General features: G+C 35.0%; 1 protein-coding gene across 1 annotated transcript in view; it reads right to left on the bottom strand.

Moving 5' to 3' along the window:
• CERKL (ceramide kinase like) overlaps positions 1 to 19654 on the bottom strand; it is a 61911-nt gene that overhangs the window by 3065 nt on the left and 39192 nt on the right. The window contains exons 4-11 of the mRNA XM_049800777.1: positions 16992 to 17055; positions 12541 to 12683; positions 6309 to 6383; positions 4614 to 4791; positions 4303 to 4371; positions 3919 to 3947; positions 3726 to 3834; positions 615 to 711 (exon numbers count right to left, since the gene is read on the bottom strand). Of these exons, the coding sequence (XP_049656734.1) occupies positions 615 to 711; positions 3726 to 3834; positions 3919 to 3947; positions 4303 to 4371; positions 4614 to 4791; positions 6309 to 6383; positions 12541 to 12683; positions 16992 to 17055 (764 nt within the window). The remainder of the gene's footprint in view (positions 1 to 614; positions 712 to 3725; positions 3835 to 3918; positions 3948 to 4302; positions 4372 to 4613; positions 4792 to 6308; positions 6384 to 12540; positions 12684 to 16991; positions 17056 to 19654) is intronic.

Raw genomic sequence — 19654 nt, 5'->3', positions numbered from 1 at the left:
AAATGATTTCACATAATCCTGAAACATTTTAATGAGTACTAGTGTGCTTAGGCTATGCACCAGGTCTTTAGGACAGCAATAAGGCACTGTGTTTGGATGCTTCATTTTTTTCTTCAAAGACAGAATAATGACCACAATTTTGAAATGCAGTTCTGCAAATATTCATAACTAGATGGAATGAATACCTGCTAAAACTCAATGGTCACAATCCACTGCTACCAGCATAGCATGCAGTGATCTGCTGAAATTATGGACTTTTACCTATTTCTGACAAAGAGTTGCATGATGCCCTCCCAGGCTGCATTCTTGATCTCTGCACTACACAAAATTTAAACACAGCATGCACTTCCTTTATTGTGGCGAAAGGGCTTTACACCCATAAAACTATGGTACAACACAAATACAATTTAAACCATAACAGATGGGCTGAAATAGGCTAATCGGTATTAGTCTAGTGATTTAAAAAAAAAAAAAAAATCAGATAAAAAGGGGGCTAATGTATTCTGACAGAAAGCTAAGTCTCCTTATGAGGATGCTAACATTAACTCTTGCAGCATGTCTACCTTCACAATTAACTGTTCTTTTTATAATCACCAGAAAGAAATTAACAGTACCTGATTTTTTATGCTGGCATATCTTTTCAGATGTTTTATAAACTCTGTTCGAGAAGTATTTTGTACAACAATAAGAGCCATGCTTCCATTATTCAACCTGAAAAGCAGACCAATTTAGTTCCCAAAAGAAAATGCATTTATTTGGAAGTTTAACAGGCTCTCCAATAGTCTAGATTAAAAAAAAAACAACAAAACACCAAAACAAAACAAATCAGCTACCAAGAGTAAGGTAATAGAATAGCCTCAATGTTTTTTTTTTAATCTTTGCCAACCCGCCCCCCTCCCCCCCCCCCGCCATAGATCAATATAAACTATGTAACTGAGGTTATTTAGCACCAATACGTTTATTACATAGACTGTAATAATAGAATTGTACTCCCTTATCAATACCCATAATTTATGGAACATAATACATATAATTTAAAAAAACTTGCTTTTCTACTTAACAGAGGGTTTTTAAACATTGAGAATCACAAATTTGTCTTTTTGCTTTTCTCTCCAGCAAAGTATAATGATTACCTTAAATACTATGAGGCAGAGCTTTACCAAGAAACCATTCCCATGATGCATACAAGCACATCCATGGGTTCATTCACCTCCTCCATTAACACTCATGCTGCCCTACAAAGATCCTGATCTTCAACTGTGCCGCTATTCAAACTCTCTTAGCAGTTCTCAGTACAGTTCTACTTAGACATTTCACAAAGCACATAAAAGTTAAAAAACTAGCAAATTTTGTACAAGAAAAACCAGTCATATTCTACAGATTAATGAAGAAGAGACCATACAGCACAGATACTCCATGGTCTGAGGTATGCAGTTGCCATTGATATTTTAGCATCTTTGAAAATTTGAGTCAGACAATGAGCTAGTATCAATTCATAGATTCCCTAATGCAACCGTACCTTGTCACAGAAGCTAACAACCTGAATCTCAGTGTAATCATGCCTAAGTCCCATTTAAGTTATAGAGACAAATCAATGTTCGACAAGAGTATCTGATGAACATGACAATCGCTGCTGTGATTGTATTCTATATAGAGATGATTTATTTCATATCTCCTGAATATATATGTATACACATATATATATATATATTTATTTATTCAGCATGTATGCTTGGAAAATATGTTAAGAATGTTTATAAGAAATATTTCCAGCCTACCACAGATCCCTCCCCCCCCGATAGTTCTCTGGCTACTGAACAACTGCATCAGGAATGTTCTCAGAGTACGATACAGCACAATCTAGGAAGATAATCTTTACATAACCATTAAAGTCGTCACCTGGCATAGCATTACTTTGCCGATTTAGGAAACAGTGATGGTGAAATTGAAAAAGTTGCCTTCTTATCATATTTGCTGCAATAAAAGGGCACAGCAGGCTACTGGGCAATGCATTTGGCACTATAGTCTTTTCTCTTCAGCGATGACCAAGAATTTTCATTAATTCTCTTAAGTCCAATCTGCAGCAAAGCACACCACCTATGCTGTGAGTAACAAATGTTCCACATGGCTCACACAGCACAGACAGTTAAACTTAGCTTGACATGTTTTTGCAGCTTTAGACTAGTAAGTATTAACTAGAGTTACAGGTAGCAGTCAAAGCTTTCATTCCACTTCAAATGTTTTCACATGACAAAAGCCTCTTGCAGAAAATAGGACAGAGTGAAGAAATGTAGCTGAGTTTAGCTGATGCTTCCATAATGGGTCTTGAGTCTTTAACAATTAGTGCAGCATTTCCGTTTCCCCATATCGAAAAGCCTTACAGTCAAGATGCTATGAGAAATGAAGCACCTGTCTGAAGAGACTAGTCTTCCTACCCTACTAGCTGAGTGCACTCCTAAGAATAGTTTTGAAAAGAGAGGGAAAAAAGGGATGTCCTTATATGAAAGGATAAGGGCATCCACTGAGCAACTACACTGTGGGAGAAACAGGCTCGTTCAAACCTGTAATAATTGCACAGAGTTGTCATAAAATTCCCTGTCACTGAGAAACAGGTGCCAGAACAGATGGAAAGAGAAAGCAAAGCTAAAAAAGAATAATTTCTTCAATTCTTGTCAGAATTTTTCTATGGACTGGTATATAACACACTAAGTGCTGAACAGAATAAGTTCCTAAGATGGGGCAGCATCAGGGCACTATCTTGAGGGATATGAGTCTTAGCAGGGCCCCTGTAACAAAGAAAACTTCTCAATGAGAGTTCCATCAGAAACATTTGTTTCCACACTGTTTCCAAGAAGTCAAATTCTACCAGATCAGCCACCAATTTTGAAGAAAAATACTTGATCAATTCTAAGGCATATCTATTTTCACCTAATGATAATCAAATGAAACAAAACAGACTCATTCCCATAAACTACCCTGAGTGTTGGGTTTGTTTTTTTTAAATACACACACACACATGAGTTTCTGCATTCTTTTTTGAGAGACTGTGTTGTATTTCATGTAGAACTACAAAGTTTGTACTTGCTATTCTGCTTAATCATCAACTGGATACATCAAGTACAAATATTTATCACCTGATTACTGTTTTGATCACCACAAAGCACACTCTCCACAATGAGCTAAAGGCAAAATGAGTCAATGTCAACAATCAGATTACATACTCATTTGTTTCCCAAAACCCTACATGTAGAAGCTGCATTTCCAAAGTTCAAGGGGGAAAAGAAAAAAAAAAAAAGACAAGTGTGAATTTCAGTTCTTCGTAACAGGAGAAAGATTCGTACTTCATTTTTGCTGGCTGTAAAGCAGAAGGTGAGGAGCACCTTTATATTTGAAAAAATAAAATCTAGGAATGATGTTTCTACATATAGCCAAATCCTATGACAGATGACTGCTCGATGACTACTACTTAAGTCAGACTTGCCAACTAATTTAATCACAGCAATTATCCACTCATTATTCTAGTTAGACTGCTTGACCTTATTTGCCTGATCCAAAAACTGATTACAATTCCTGGGATTATAGAGTCTGCTGCAGTCCATGCTCCCTCCCCCATTCCAGAGGGACTAGACTACCTAAACACAGGCTCATATTCTCGGAAAAGCCAAGGTCTTAAGGTAAGATGTCAGAATTTATAGACATGACTAATTCTCTAAACCCCTACTGACCTCGTATTAGGTGCCAAGCCTCTTGGTGCCATTGAACACAGACAAGGGATTGCCATAATGCTCACATTCAGGAAGTGACCCTGAATTTTGTGCCATTGATCCTTGCTACCTAAATGTAACAGAGTAATTCTATATTACTACAGTTTAACCAGCCACAGTACGCTTTTAAATAATCATAAAAGCAAAAACTCACCTTTTTTTTTTATTTTCTCTTTCTTCTTTCTAAACGGGTGGAAACATGTAGGTAAATTAATTTAAGGTCATTTTAGCATATTTAAACAACATCTACTTTAGAAAAAAGTAAGATCTTAATGGAAGAAAGGATTAATGGAACTGAACAAACCAGTAATACTGAGTGGAAGACTGATTTGTAACAAATCCTCTATAGTCTATAGGGAACATTTTACAAAGTGTCAAAGTTTGCAGCTGTCAAAATAAATCTTTTTTTTTTTTTTTTTTTTTTTAAGATTGTTTTGCCTGATGATCAAATTTGAACAAAATTAAGAATTTGTACAATTTTATCTTCAAAGACACATATTTTTGTAGCTTTGGAATTTTTTCACTCTGTTTTACTTACCTGTCATTCTCATGAGAGTCTTCCTGTGGAATATGTAGAGGTAGAAATGATAATTCACATTCCTCTGGCCTAGAAAAGTATTGATATTTACTATTATGTAAACCAATATTCTGACTGCTAGACAGACTTTTATCCATGTTAAGATGATTTTAAGGAGATGCTGAATATACAGAATTTATCTCCTCTTTAACTTGTAAGAGGGATATACATCACATCTGAGTTAAATCTGTCTGCATATAAGAAGTCAAGATAGCTAAACTACTGTTGTCTAAATGAGAAATGCTAGAAAAATGTAACAGCTCATGGCATACTTGAGATCTGCCAGTGTTTTGATAAAAGCAAAATCCTTCCGCTGATTGGAGGGCATCCAACGGTGTTTTTCAGCCAAAGCTAGTGTCCTTGCACCAAAACCGAACATAGCTGAGAACCCAAACCGCAAAAGCTTGCTTGGAGTACTGAAAGTACAGACATCTACTGGTTGAATATGTCCTAAAATTTCAAAGATAAAGATCAGAAATTACAAATAACATCTGTATTTCAAAGGGAATACAACTTACCATTTCTTTTTCACCTAATTTAGCTGTGGGAAAAATCTTCAGACTCTTCTTTCTTTAGGAAGTCAAGTTTTGCTGATAGAAACCAGAATCAATCTATATATAATCAAGACTCTATAAAAGTAGTCATCTGAACAATGTTCAGATGCTTCAAAATGTTAAAAAAGTTATGGCAAAAATTCAGCTGTTTCATTGGGCTGCAAAGGCTCTGAGTCTTAATTCTATTCAAATTTTTAACAATTAGTATCAATCAAGGAAAATTTAATATTGCTACATAAATATTTGCAACCATTTCAACAAATATCTGTAATGACTGAACATTGTACTGGAGAAGATATAGGAGCTCTTAAATATAGGTTTTAAATTTATTTATGTTTACAGTTATAGAATTTAGACATCTAATTCTGTTCAAGATGGGGCATATAATTTTTTTCTGTAATAAAACCTGAGTGGTTTCCATTAGATTGAGTGTGTCTGATTAAAAAAAGACAGTTTTAGATTTTGCTGTAAAGGCTTGTGTATTACTATCCAAGAAATTGAGCAAAGGCTCTTCCACTGCTGACTGCAAGGTCTAGAAAAATAGATACTCAAGATGGACATTCCCAATTATTCTCTTTTTTTATTTGAAAAAAACCAAAAATGTATCCTAAAGAAAAATTGCTTTGAGAGAAATATTAATACTGCTCAGCTAAGTATTTGCTATTTCCTAAGACCTGACAATAAGGTTTGCACTAGCAATCTAGGTTTTCCTTTTAGCGTAATTACATTTTCACATTCAAAAACCTATTTATTGTGCAGACCAAATGGCAAATGATGCAGTTTTTTCTACTAGTAAAGCTTTCTTATGGAAAATGTTAGTATTTAAAAGAAATGCACATGGAGCTAAAAAGATGAATGATACTTTCTCAGAAATATGACAATACTTTCCAGGAAAGTCCAATCCTAACCACTTCCTCAAGCTGAAAGTATTGTATATTTTCCTATTGTCTTCAGCAGGTACATTAAATTAAAATAATCAAGTGATTATGCAACCATGATTATGCAGCTGTGTGGTGCTTAGTTGCCGGCTGGGTTTAAACCACGGCAGAATCATTGCATAACAACACACACGGAATAATACTATTCACACAATCGAATCTTGAAAAGGTTACTTTTTGCATTAAAAGAACATCAGTAGTAGGACATGAATGCCAAAATCAGACAGTATTCCATGGCAGTTTTTAGTTACCATAAGATGAGGTCCACGACCTTTGCTACTACACTATACTCAAAGAATCATAACCTTTCCAGTACACTAAAAATCAGGATAGGATCATTTGGGTTTAAAGGTCTTACAATATAGTTTACAGTGATATAGCATAATGGTATGCCTTTATTAAAACACTGGTTATGGCAAACTTCTAAATGCTGTGTCATTATTTAAAATCTGATAATGTATGTAAAAATATTTACCCATTACAATGTGCAATGTTGCAGTCACTGCATGCTTAATACCATAGAGAGTGTGGGCCAAAATATTAGCAGTACCTGCAAAAGCAAGCATAAACTATTGTAAAAATAAGAGAGATACAGAATAGCAAGAAAAAAAACATATGTAACATTTTTTGAATTAAGAAACCGAGACATTTACTACATTTGCAAAAAAAGAAAGCCTCCTCACAAATTACTTAGTCTTGGTAACAGCAGCAATGCTGAACAGTACAAATTAAAACCATTAAAACTTCCATAGGTCTATAAAATCCTCTCTGCAAATTCATTCATAAGTGCCGTAAAAACCAATGGGGGTGGTGGAGGAAAAAAAAAGCTTCGCAAAAATAGCCTTTTTTTTTTTTCCAAAACCATCTCCCTAAAAATCACTTTTTCTATACATAAGTGCTGTACTGAGGAACTGTACTAGAAGGCAGATTATCTAAATAGATATATTTGGGGAATATTTTTAAGTTGGAAAAATAATTTAATACCCAGCCAGCGTAAAACTGTACATTTCCCAGACAAAATTCTACTACATCTAGTGTAAGACAGCTGCTGTGCCTCTTGCAGGCTACATTTCAGATTCTTAGAAGCAATAGTGAATAAAATTAATTACTACACATCAGCTTTACATATAAGAACACATTAATGACTGAAAAACATCAAGAGAACATAGAATTTGACGCACATCTGACAAATTGTTGACTTGTATTCAGTGCATTAAAATTGTCTTTGTCATTGCCTGGACATTGGCAGACCAGTTGTACTACTAGCCACTAGCCAGGAGAGATTAATTTATTTTGAAACAAGGGAATGAGTAGTAAATCAGCTGGTAAATAGAAGAAAAAAAATTCATGAACTAGGAATGTGAGCATGGAGTTGGAAGAGAGAGTGGAAAACTAGCTATCAGTTTGTAAAAGAAAGAAGCGTGGTTCTGGAGGCCCATGTTTGGTGGTAATTGATATGTCAAGTCACTTTACCTGTGTAAGAAACACAGATATACATGTAAATTTTGCCCTTCTGCTTTAATGGGTAGGGCATTGTGTATCTGTGTATCAACCGACTTTTAAACTTCAATTTATTTTAAAACTCCTGAACAAGAAATGGTTGTGTCTTTCCTAAATGGGTAGAGTTTTAACAGAATTTCATGTTGATTTTTCTCATTGATCACATCTCTGGTATTTCCTAGTCAAGCAGCAGGGCCATAAGGATTCACTTCTGCAAAAATAAAGAACCAGGGCCTGCCACGAAGCAGGCAGAATATTGAGCTTCTTCATATCACTGATTAAGGGATGAATAATTCAATAACAGGTTAACTAAAATAACAAAAATTACAAAAGAACAATTTAGAACCTAACATTCCATAAAGGAATGAGTTCAGTTAGATTTTCAAATAATTTTCTTGTTGCTTGAATTATTAAATATGTTACAGCAGCAATAGACAATTCTGGATGCTAAATTTGCCTTAAGTTTTATGGAAGCATTTAAACTTGTCTTTCAAAAGCAAGGGAGAGAAGAGACGAAAGAGGAAGACTATTACATTTCAAACCAGAGGCACTCAATTTTTAAACAAGCACTTTAAAAGCATCATGTATCAGACTGAAAAATAATGTTCACCCCAAAACTCTGCAACCTTTGATGTCACGTTAGTGGTAGGAAAAAAATACTAAATTTGGAAAGACGGATGTACATAGTTACAAAGCTCTAAAGGCATCTTGTCATTCTTATTCAGGAGTATATGCTTCAATTTTTTCAATAATTTATATGAAAAAGAATTTGTAAAATAAGTGGGAGTTGTATCTCAGTATCTCACAGAGCACCTGTTACGTCCTCAGAGCACCTTAAGTCTCTCAAGGTAATTCAGCATACTCAGAACCTCATAGAAAGCCTTCATAACATCAGAGAGTTCTGAATAAGGCTCTCAAAGTTCCCACTATGTGAAGGAAATAAGTGAGGTACATCTATTAAGATAACAGACCCAAAACATTCTTTGAAGCTTACATCTCCAGTGGTACATGGGAGAAATCAGTTTACGCACAGTTTTATTCTTTGAGCAATTAAAAAAAACCACACTAATTTAATTCACATATTTCTCAGAATTTTATAGATGACTATACTATTAATTGTTTTCTCCTTTTCCTAAAAAAAAGTAATGTTTAAATAAACCCATCAAATTGGGATTACAAAGTACTTCGAAAGAAGAATAAACTGACAACTTCAAAAGCTAAATGCAAGCCTTTGCTTTTTTCTCCCAAAAGAAAGTCTCTCTACATATACCAACAGAAAGTCCAGTTTATTAAGAATATTACAATTTCAATCATTTATATGCAATAACTTATATCCAACAACTCAACAAAAACTAATTAGAACTTTTCTTTCTGTACAATACACATAATAAAGGCAAAAATGTAGCTCTAGATACAATTTACTATGCAAAATAGTGAGGTTTTCAATTCAGTGAACATAAAATACAGTTCTATAAGGAAAATTTAGGGATAAAAAAAATAGGTTTGACCTAAAAACCAGTTCTTTACAGAATAATACAAGTATATGCCCAACACCATTTCATGTTTGAATGACTTATGACTTTTAACCTCTAGATTCAACTAATTCTGCTTAGCCAGTAAACCTAGCTAAAGAAGTAGCTCAAAAATACTCAAATATTTCCTTCAATCAATTTTTTCCATCTCTTATCAACTTTTATGAGAACCTCTGCAAAACAAAGGAAATCACACACACAAAAAGCAGATCATTACAGGTCATGCAAATCGTGTTTATTTCCTGTAAATTGACAACAGGGAAGTTATTATTCTGAAAAAAATATTTTTCTTTGTCACTGAACATAAAGCTAATAAAAGAGCACAAGGTGGAATATAACTTCCGAAGATCAGGCTTGGTATGTCTTAAAACTGGGATTCCTCATTTAAGTAAGAGTAATTTATCAATACAGATGGCAGCAAGATAACAAATGACCACAGCTGAAGTCAATACCAATCTTCATACTGACTTTAATGAGAGTTAAATCTCATTCTTACTAAACAGGATAGGCACAAGTAATTGCATCCTTCTCTTAAATCTGTGGAGCTCATTAACATTTGCAGAAGTAAACAAGGCAAAAGCACACCCTTTCATGACTCCCAGGAAAATAAAACAAGTTTTGCCTGTGTTCAAAAACGTAAGTAACATGCCCACCCTTCCACAAGTTGAAGATCTAGAACGTGCAGTTTTGCAGTAGCAAGTACCATCACCTTCTCTAAAAATCTCTTAATACGTGCCTAAGAGCATTTTTGATGCCAGTAATGACTGAATAATGTATCTCATTACCTAGGTCCTATAGAAGCAGGATGCCACACACGCAAAAAAGCTTATAAACAGAACCAAACCAATAAAAGTTATCATACAAAAATACTAGAATACAAGCTTTGCTGATTTAAGTGGTGATTCAATAATCATTGTTTTAATGCCATTATTCATCTTCCCAACTCATCTAAACCTTTTTCTCCCCTATCAAAGCTCAGAATATTATTTACCAATAACACAATGGTTCCACCAAACACTATCGCATTACTTCAGAGACTAATAGCCTTCTTTGATGCTCATGTACAGGCTTGCACCCGTCACAGATTACTAAGTCACAGTTTTAGATCTCACTCCAACTACTTAATTCACTGTAAAAAGGTTTCATCCATACAACTCCAGCATCTCTATCACCAGCATTTTTTTAAACAGAAACAAAGAAGATTTTATTATTCAAAAAATATAATTCTGTTAAAAATATTAACCCCTGCCATTACAAACAACTTCCTACAACCTCCTTCCTATGAAATGTGCAAAAGCATCACAGTAAGGACAAAGTATCTGCAGGTCATGTAAAGCATGACTGATGAAGGTACCAAACAGAAATTGTAGAGAAAAAAATTGTCCTTGGAAGTGCAAGCACTTCTGCAGTACAATTAACTTAATTAACCAGAGAACATGAATATTCATAAGGCTGTTAATGTCTCCCCCATCCAAACAGATAAATGTGATGTAATGACTTCCTAGTCAAGCATAGCTAAAATTCTGATGAAAACTGCACCAACATTTTGGTTCTTTGCCTGAAATATCACAGAAATTAACAGTCCCTCAGTAATATTTTATTTTCTGAATTAATTGGAAATCATGAATTTATTTAAATGAACCATTTAGGACCAAAAGGTTCACAGCCATCAGATATAGATTGTCTCTTGTTCTGTAACAACTGGATAGCTTTTTTAATGTCCTTCCAGTCCCCCCCTCCCCTTCCTCCCATTCCCCCTCCGTACAGTTTCTTAGCAGTAGTTCCCATAGCAACAAACACTCTTGCTAATGGCCAGCAGTACAACGCAGGCTTCCCCACATCTCATCCATTTGATCTGGACCAGAATAAGGCAGCTCAGTAGAGTGTTTTAGTAAAAACACACTCCCCTCTGGACCTTTCTCTTCAGGAGGTAAACTGTTTCAAGAGCAGCTCCTTCCCATCAAGTTGGCTGAAGCTTCAAAATGCTGTCTGAACTACTTATTATAGAGGCTAAAACCAGATTTTAAGCCACTCAATGCTATTCTGTGAGACAATTTCTATTTTTACTCGGCTGGAGAATCCTGATAATTTGGTACGATGGATTTCAGTGTGGGGGGGGGGCGAATTAATTGGCCATTGAGTTCCACCTTCTTCATGTGCACAAGTATCATACTTACTGTTTCCTAACTGACTATTTTTTGGAATATCAATAATATGGAAATAAAATAAGCTATAGATTATTTTTTAAGAACCTACAAAGGAGTCTCCCACCCTCTCATGCTATAAATTGTTCTCACCCTCTTTTAACAAAGTCTATGGCATTCTGTGTAACAAGCCGTACAGCATTCTTTTGGGTTTGCAAATCCTTTTTGATCGTGACGTATTTGTCTTAACCTGAAGAGAGTAAGCACTAATGATAAGGCACAGTGACCTAAGCATGCCCAAACAGCATGGAGTCAAGTGCTGGAGAGATTCAGTCTCAACACCATCAAGATATTCACAGCAACTGAACTGATAAGTGATGGTCCAACTGCTGTACTAAAATTCATTTGCTTCATGCCTTTGAGATTACTGTATCTCTTACCAATACATTTCCAAGGTTTTTTTTAACTTGGAAAAAAGCTAGTGTAATCTTGCATTTTTACAAGCAACTAGGCTCTGTCTTAATGCTGCTTTGTAGAAGTGCAAAGCAAGTCAGAGTACTTAAAACCTGCTTGATCAGTTTGGAAGCAACGCGCTCCTTTTTTTGTACAAAACTGAAAACAACGATTTGCTGTTCACCTGGCTGCAGGAATTTTTTTCCTCAGTAGTTAAAAACATCTGAGAAATTACAGCAAGTAATTCCATCAACATCCACACCAGAGGATAGTGTCCACGCAAAAATACCCCTCCTCTTTTAAAGAGAAGTGATTCATATACTAGTCCAGAATCAGTTCTGCTTGTACTAATTCTAGCTAAGCCTCCCTGCCTGGCCCAAGTTCTACTCTGAGAAGGGCAAATACAAAAATTGGGTGAAGAAGGGACACCCCACCCCGCCAAAACAAACAAACAAAACCCCCAAAACATCCACACCACAAGATGCAAGTACAAGTTAATAAAGGAGCAAGAGTATTTTTCAAGAGAGGTGCATACATTTTCCAGTCTGTAGAAGTAAAATAGAGAGAAAGCAGTTTTGTGTGCACAGTTGTTTGTTTGGGTTTTTCTATATAATCCACAAAATGTATTCCTGGAACACCATTTAAAAAGAGACCCTCAGCATGAACCCAAATGAGAATCCTGCCAAGAAAACTGGAGAGAGAGGCAAAACAGCATGGCTTATGTTAAGGAAATTCTAGAAAACAAAGTTTTCACTTGGTATCATTTCTGGCAGCAAATAAGGGCAAAACTTGATCTTTCCATGGAACAGCTGAAAATTACTTTAGTTTTCTTCTTCCTGAGCTTCTTCCTTTAGGCAAAGGGCTCATCTGTGCCATTACTATAAATTATCATAATGATTTAAAATCTAGTCATTTGCAATCAATCTCAATCACTAATTTAGGACATTTATTCAATAGCTCCCTTAAGTAACTGAAGCTTTAGCACCAAGAACTGCCTTTGGTAGCCAAAACTGTAAAACATGCCAGAGGGACTTAAAACAGATGACTTACAAAATGTAACAATACCTTTTAGTCTCACCTGCTGGTATTACTCCAAGAGGAACCGGTGCTTTAACAGGTGTTGGTATATAGTCTGTGTCTTTTCCAGCATCTATCTGGGCTTTAAGTAGTAGGCCATGAGCAACTTCACTGACAGATCCATCTCCACCAACACAAACTACCCTATTACAAAACAAAAATGCTAAACAGTTCAAAATAAACTCTTCCATAGCTGAGCAAACAAGTGGAAGGAAGCTATCACACACCATATACATAATGATATTTCAAATAGCTAAAACACGTTCTTTCTTTAAGAACAAGCTAGGGCTTCACTGTCACATCAGTGAATGTTAACTCACAAGATATAAGCATCCTTATTTCTGCTTTCTTCTGAGTAGGAGTAAATATATTTAACAACTTAGAGTATTCCTTACCTTATCACACGTAATGCACGTGAACTGATCAGATGGAAGAATAAAGCACATGCTCAAATGCCTCAGTGGAAAAGTTCTTTAAATCTCTCAATGCTGACTCACACAAGCATCCCAATGCTTTTTAATTGCCCTTATAATAACAACTTGCAAAATATTACAATAAAATCAAAAATACTTGAAAAAGCTAATCCACACACTATGGAGGCAGTTGAGGGATTTAGCGAGGTATAAAACCTTAGTGCCAGCAATCCTTTGCATGAAGATACTTAATCACTGCTTTTGGAGCATGTAATTAAACTCCCACCTGCTGTGGCTATAGAGAGGAATGCATTTGTCTGTAAAAGCTCTGTCATAGCAAACATCTTTTTTTCTCCCCCTCCGTTTTTGTTTATTTAAGTAACTGTTAAAGTGATTCTCCAAATTAGTAATGTTTTAGAGTTAAATGTTTTTAAGGTAAACACATTTTAATGATAAAAATAGTAATAGTACACTCCAAGCATTTACAATATAAATGTCAGATTTACATTAGGACGCACTTACTTAAAATATCTTTTTTTCATGTATCTATACGAATGCAGTTGTGAAACTATGTCCAATAATTCAACTAGATAAAACTAGTAAGTTCTTTATAAGAAAATACTCATCATGTTATTAATGTTTAAATTAAATTATGTCAGCTCCTTTTAAATTTTTCTTCAGTTCCTATTATTATTTCCCAGCTATTTTTTAATTTCTAAATTTTTACAAATGTTTCCTCTATCCAGCTAAACACTGCCCACATTTTAAAAAAGCGTATATAGCAGAAGTTTGGAGCACATTTTCTTCCTGCTTGTAACCAGGAGTCATCTCCTGTCTTTTGTCTCATTTTTGGTTTAGATTGGTTTAATCCTAGGCTTAAAAGTTTCTGCCACAGCAGCAAAAATAGTTAATCTTCCTAGTCTGATAAATTGTACACCTGGAAAGACTTATGTAGATTGTCTTCTGGCTATAAAACTTTTGAAAACAGATACATTTTCTTCTGATTTAGGGGGGCTGTGTTTGTTGTTGTGGAAAATAGATGCAGAGTCCAAGGAATAACATAAAAATGCAAAAACTTTAATTTTTATTAATTTAGCATTAATCATCAAGAGTTGCCTTTTTTTGGCTGGAATAGAGATACCATCAGGGATGAGGGATTCCAAAGCTAATCAGTGAGAACCTGCTACGCATAAGGAGTAGAAAGTCTTGAGCAAACAGATTGGCCCAAGACCTTGAAGAGGGCTTCATAGAGGAATAAACATCTGTCTAACCATCAGACACAAGTTTCTTAATCAACTATTCACTAAAGTCTGACTAACCCAGGCTACTGTAAACATTATCCATAATAGCTTAGGCCCCTTATTAGGGAAGAAATACATGGATGCATATCATGTATTTCTGTCACCGTACAAACAAGAAAATGAAGCTGAGATAGCAGCACGACAAATGCACTCACTCCATTTGTCACCAACGCTTGGCCCCAAGGCAGGGTAAAAAAAGCACACTGCCAAGTTGGCAAAGTACCTAAACTTCCAGTGTCGGTAAGAAAGAAAAAAAAGTGGATAGGAAAAAAGGTTGAGTATATGAGATACACGACATATGCCTATCATCTTGCAAAATGGAGTGGGAACTGGCAAAATCAGAGAAAAGAAACAAACAGCTTTGACAAAGAATTAAAACATAGCAGTATTGCTTACGGAAAGCTCTGGGATACAAACTTCCAATTTAGTACTGCAAATCACAAGCTTCAATTTACTTCACAGGCTGTTTAACATGTAAGGAACCATAACTCTGAGAGAAAATCAAGATCAGATATTGTATGTTGCTATACTGCTTACCTACTGTAATGAATAAAAAACTGTTGTGTTTTGCCCTTTATACATTTTTACCTGAATTAGGTTTCAGTCAATCTGAAACAGGTAACACTTGAAAAGCACAAGCTGAGTTAGAGCAGCAGACTAATGCACACAGGCATGGCTTTCAGTCCACACCTAAACTCACCTCCAGTCGCTTCCAAGCTTGGGCAAGGCAGATCAGGGCTACGTGAACTCTGCCGTGTAGAAATATCACAAAAACTACCTTACCTTTCACCACCATGTACAGTGCCTTCTGCATCTAAAAGGAGGTACAGAAATGCTATTCTATTTTCTAAACAGAGAACGAAGCGACAGATACAGTATCTGCCTTGAACAAAACCAGACAGAAAGCCAGGGCAAAACAGGAAAGAACTGAGGCCTGCCAAGTCACAAGCAATGCTGCTCAATAAACAGGCAAAACTTCCCGAGACTTAATGGAAATAGTGAAAAGTCAGGTGGCTCCTAGAATTGCTAAAAGCGTGATTTTTCTTCAGTAGGACAATTTCACTGTTGTAGAGTTAATTTTCAATTCAAACCAGATCCCATACTTTTTCTGTTTTAATTTCCAATAAACCAAAATTGTCATTAAAATTTTATTTGGGAAACACTGAGGTGGTTTTGAGGGCCTACAAGATATTTATATCTATGGCAAAAAATTCTTAGGCTAGAGAGCAATGAGGAAGTCACAAAGGACTTCACAGGAACATAATGAGAAGTACACCATAAGCCTTTAAACAATATGAAAAAGAAAATCCCAATTTAAAATATTCTCTTCCTGTTCTTAAGAACAAATCTAAAGCTAATGGACACAAGAGAGACTAGTGATGTTTTTTAGCTTTCTTTTTCAAAGTATCAGTCTTATAGCGTAATGTGAATGCTGATCTCATCCTATCACTCTGTAGATGTTACTTGAAAATAGCAATTAAGACATCTCTAGGTACATCAGTGTAAAAAATTACCTTTGCAACCCATATTCCCTATGATTTTATATCAAAAAGCATCCCAAGTTAGCTATTTAATAGGATGTTTCTGTATTGTGCTTTACTGAATGAGTACATAGATGGATGCCAGGCTATTTGAGAAGTTATAAAATTCATTTTTCAAACACTTGAAATTTCATTTTTGCTCATAACCTCTGATAATAAAAGCTACTTAATTTCCACATGAGGAAAAAAACCCCCACACTTAGCCAACTTAGAAAGGACAGGTATCTCTTCACCTCAGAAATCCTATCATCATATTGACTTAAGGGTTATTTTCTTCCAGTGTCTTCTGTACCTGTTTGCCCTTAGTTCTGGCTACTGGAGAGAAGTCTCACAGGGAAGTACTCCAGTGACTCTACCCAGTGATCAAGGTGATACAATTCAAATATGACTCAGAGTAGAAGGGATTTCTGCAAGAAGATACAACCCTTCTCTGTCTTCCTTCCTATCTGCTTCCCAGGACAAACTGGTTCCCCAGCTGGCACCCCAAAAAGGCATGTCTCAATTGGAAAGAAATTCTCCTCAGAATCTGGAATACATAGATACATTTTCAGATATATTTTCTCACCTAACTCTGTGAGTTTCTAGAACTAATAGAAATTGATTAGACTATAAAACACTATTTACGCCTTCTTGTATGGCTCACTGCGTATTCTAATAAGAGTTGTAAGAATGCTGCAAGACTTCCACAGTATGCAAAACTATTCTTATATATTATTGAATCTTATTATTGAATTAATGTAAAAATACCAGAGACAGCAGGAGTAATCCATATAGCAAGGTCATTAAAAATGATTGAACAAGCATTTTTCACTCTCGACTTCAAGTAAATTTGAATGATTTAATTTTTTTGATGAAAAAACATTCAAGTTGCTTTTAGATAAAATACTCTCCTTAAGAACTGTTTGAATGACTAGTGCCATTTGTGCCATTCTTTCAAATACAGAGACTGAAGCTTTCATGAAGCATATTTAAGAAAGCTTTATGTTTCTTTACCATTATTTATGAATCTAAAATACATACCTATTGTCAGGAAGTAATAAAAAACAAAGCATCTAATGACAACTGATTTTCTCAGGCTTAATATATATGTGAAACAGAGTAACTCATGAAATACCTACCAGCATAGTTTTGGCTGGAATATAAACAAAAACTAATGTGATGAGGTTTACTAACATTTATTGTCACTAACCAACTTACCCATCAAATGCCTGGAGTTCACATTCTTTAAGTACTGAGAGAGCATGTCCTTCATACTCAGTTACTGTGGAAAATAACAATATTTACTTATCAGAAGATTAGATAATTTAAAAGGGTTTTTTAACTTTTTGCCCTTCTAACATAAGGAACATAGAGTAATTCACTACAGATTTTTTTAAGAAAATCATTAAATGCATTAAAAGTATAAGGTGGTATGTTTTACAGTTACACTGTAAACTAAGCTAAAGGCAAGGCACATTAAAACTCAGCTGCCATCAGACGCATGACTATTTAGTGCATTTAAATTCAGAGAATTAGAGAATATGTTTGTTGCATCAAAATGCAAGTTTTAGCATTGACACTGTTGGTAAACTTCAGGAAAATGTAAGCATATCCTCAGTTAAGACTGAATTACTTCAGTATCAATCAAATTTAATTGCCTTTGTGTTAGGATATGCAAATTGCTAAATCAAAAATATGAGGAGTTAAACACAGAAGTATGAAATCAAGCCAAATACCAGTGACAACAGAATATAACACACAGAGGAAGGTGGCACAAGTATACACCAGAGTTCATAGCCTCTGGAGGAAATGAATCTGTCACTCTACATTGATGTCTCTGTGTTTGTTGATACTCTATATAGTACTGTAAATGCCAGTGAAGACAGGATAAACTGGCATACTACAGATGGCACAAAGCATCATAACTACATTTAGCATTTTCTAGGCCAGCTTTGCCAGAAGAGACAGCCCAGCTGCAGCCACCCATCAAAGATTTTTGCTGACTGACATGACACTTGCAGATGGATTTTTTGTGTAAGAATGTGCATCATTATATGCAAAATTACATTAATCTTTCATGCTTGTCTGTCCCTGATGCTGGCATAGTTCAGGGCTTTTCTCCAGTGTTTCTAAACACTGTTAAAATTATTAGTCTTGGTGTCTAAAACAATCATTCCGTATCTGTACCTGTTATAACAGTATTTCCACAGATTATTCAAATGCTGCTTACAAGAACTGAACACCCCTCTCACTCCCTATATATTACACATCTATACGTACACAAGAATGTGTGTATGTATATTGTGAGTGTATATATAACTTTTTTTAAGAAAGAAAACAAAATCAAAATGAAAGTGATAAAATTTTTACACTTTACACTAAATAGTTGTATATCAGCATATAACTTCAAAACCTCCCAACCAGTATTAGCAAAGTTCTAGTGCTTGGTGTTTTGGAAATTCTTAATTAAAAACTAGAGTTATTTTGATTATATCAAAGGCAGAGAATTATCATTTTGCTACAGAAATACCTATCACTATAATAGCTGTCAGGAATAATTTACAGAATTTACTTTCATGCAGGACCTCTTCTGGAAGATCAAAGCACAATATTTAAGCTATCATACTGGTTTGCTTTTACCAATGGGAACTATCCTTTTATCATTACCTGTAGTCTGTGAAAAAAGTGACCAATAAAACTGTGTATCATGCAAAAAATGCAAAAGTGTTCAAATCTCTTAGAATTGCTTAACTGTGAAAGAAACTCTTCCCATGAAAACATACAGTTGGTTACCAGCTTACGTGCCTTTTTAAATGAACATGATGACATTTAGAAAGTTATGAGTACAGTCTAAATAAAATGGTACCATAAATAAGATTTTATTTTGTAAAAAAAACCAACACGTTCAGTGGTTTCCTAATGTAATGCATGTAAGTTATGTTTACTATTACAAAATTAATTCACTCAAAGAACAAGGACATGAAAATAAAGAGGACTCCTGTCTACAGAGAAATCAATAAAGGCAATAAAAATGACTAGTGTAAACCAGATTGATGGGGACTACATCCTCTTTGCATTTAATAGCTTAAGTTTGGAAAATATATAGGAAGACTACTGCAAGGCTTAATGCTGGGGATAATTCAAGGAATTTAAAATTTGATGAGAGAATGACAGAGGTACACAGCACCTATTTTGAAATATTGTGACAAAAAGGCAATGAAAAAATGAAGTTTCCAGGGAAAACGTCATAAGAACATAAAGAAAAATCAATCAAGTAGGAAAAAAAAACAAACAAACAAAAAAACACCAAAAAACAAAAACCAAAATCTAACACAGACATAAAAAAGACCATGTCTAGAAAGTTTTCCGCAGGCTTGACAAGCTCCAGAGGGACATGTAAAAGTCACTCTTATAGCTGGAAAAAAGCTAAATGTTTGAATATTTGGTTGTGTTCGAATTCAGGGGGAAAAAAACCAAAACCAAACAAAAAACTAAAAAAACACAATAAATTTTGGTAAGAGGAACAAAGAGCTTCTTTCACCTTTGAGAAGGATTCAGATTGCATATTTGGCAAAAATATTATTTAGTGCTTTTTTCAACCATTTCTAATGCACAATTGAAAAAGTTTTCCTTTTTCAAGGACATTTTGTTCCCAACTTGTAAATTCCAGTACACATTAAGGTTCAAGTAATAGCATTCTGAAAGAAGTGCACTGACAGTGAACCTCATTTGAACAGAGTCGCACATAAAGTATTTTGGAGTAACACCCTGTCTCATGTAGCCAACAAGAAGGTAAGGGTTCAGCCTCTACATATAGAAAAAGCAACATATAATTAGTCCAACATTTTAAAATGTGGGACACTTCCATATGACACGTATAA

This window comes from Accipiter gentilis, chromosome 1, assembly GCF_929443795.1.
Source record: "Accipiter gentilis chromosome 1, bAccGen1.1, whole genome shotgun sequence".
Taxonomy (NCBI): Eukaryota; Metazoa; Chordata; class Aves; order Accipitriformes; family Accipitridae; genus Astur; species Astur gentilis.
Note: the sequence above shows the minus strand (reverse complement) of the source record. Positions and strands in the feature narration are given on the sequence as shown.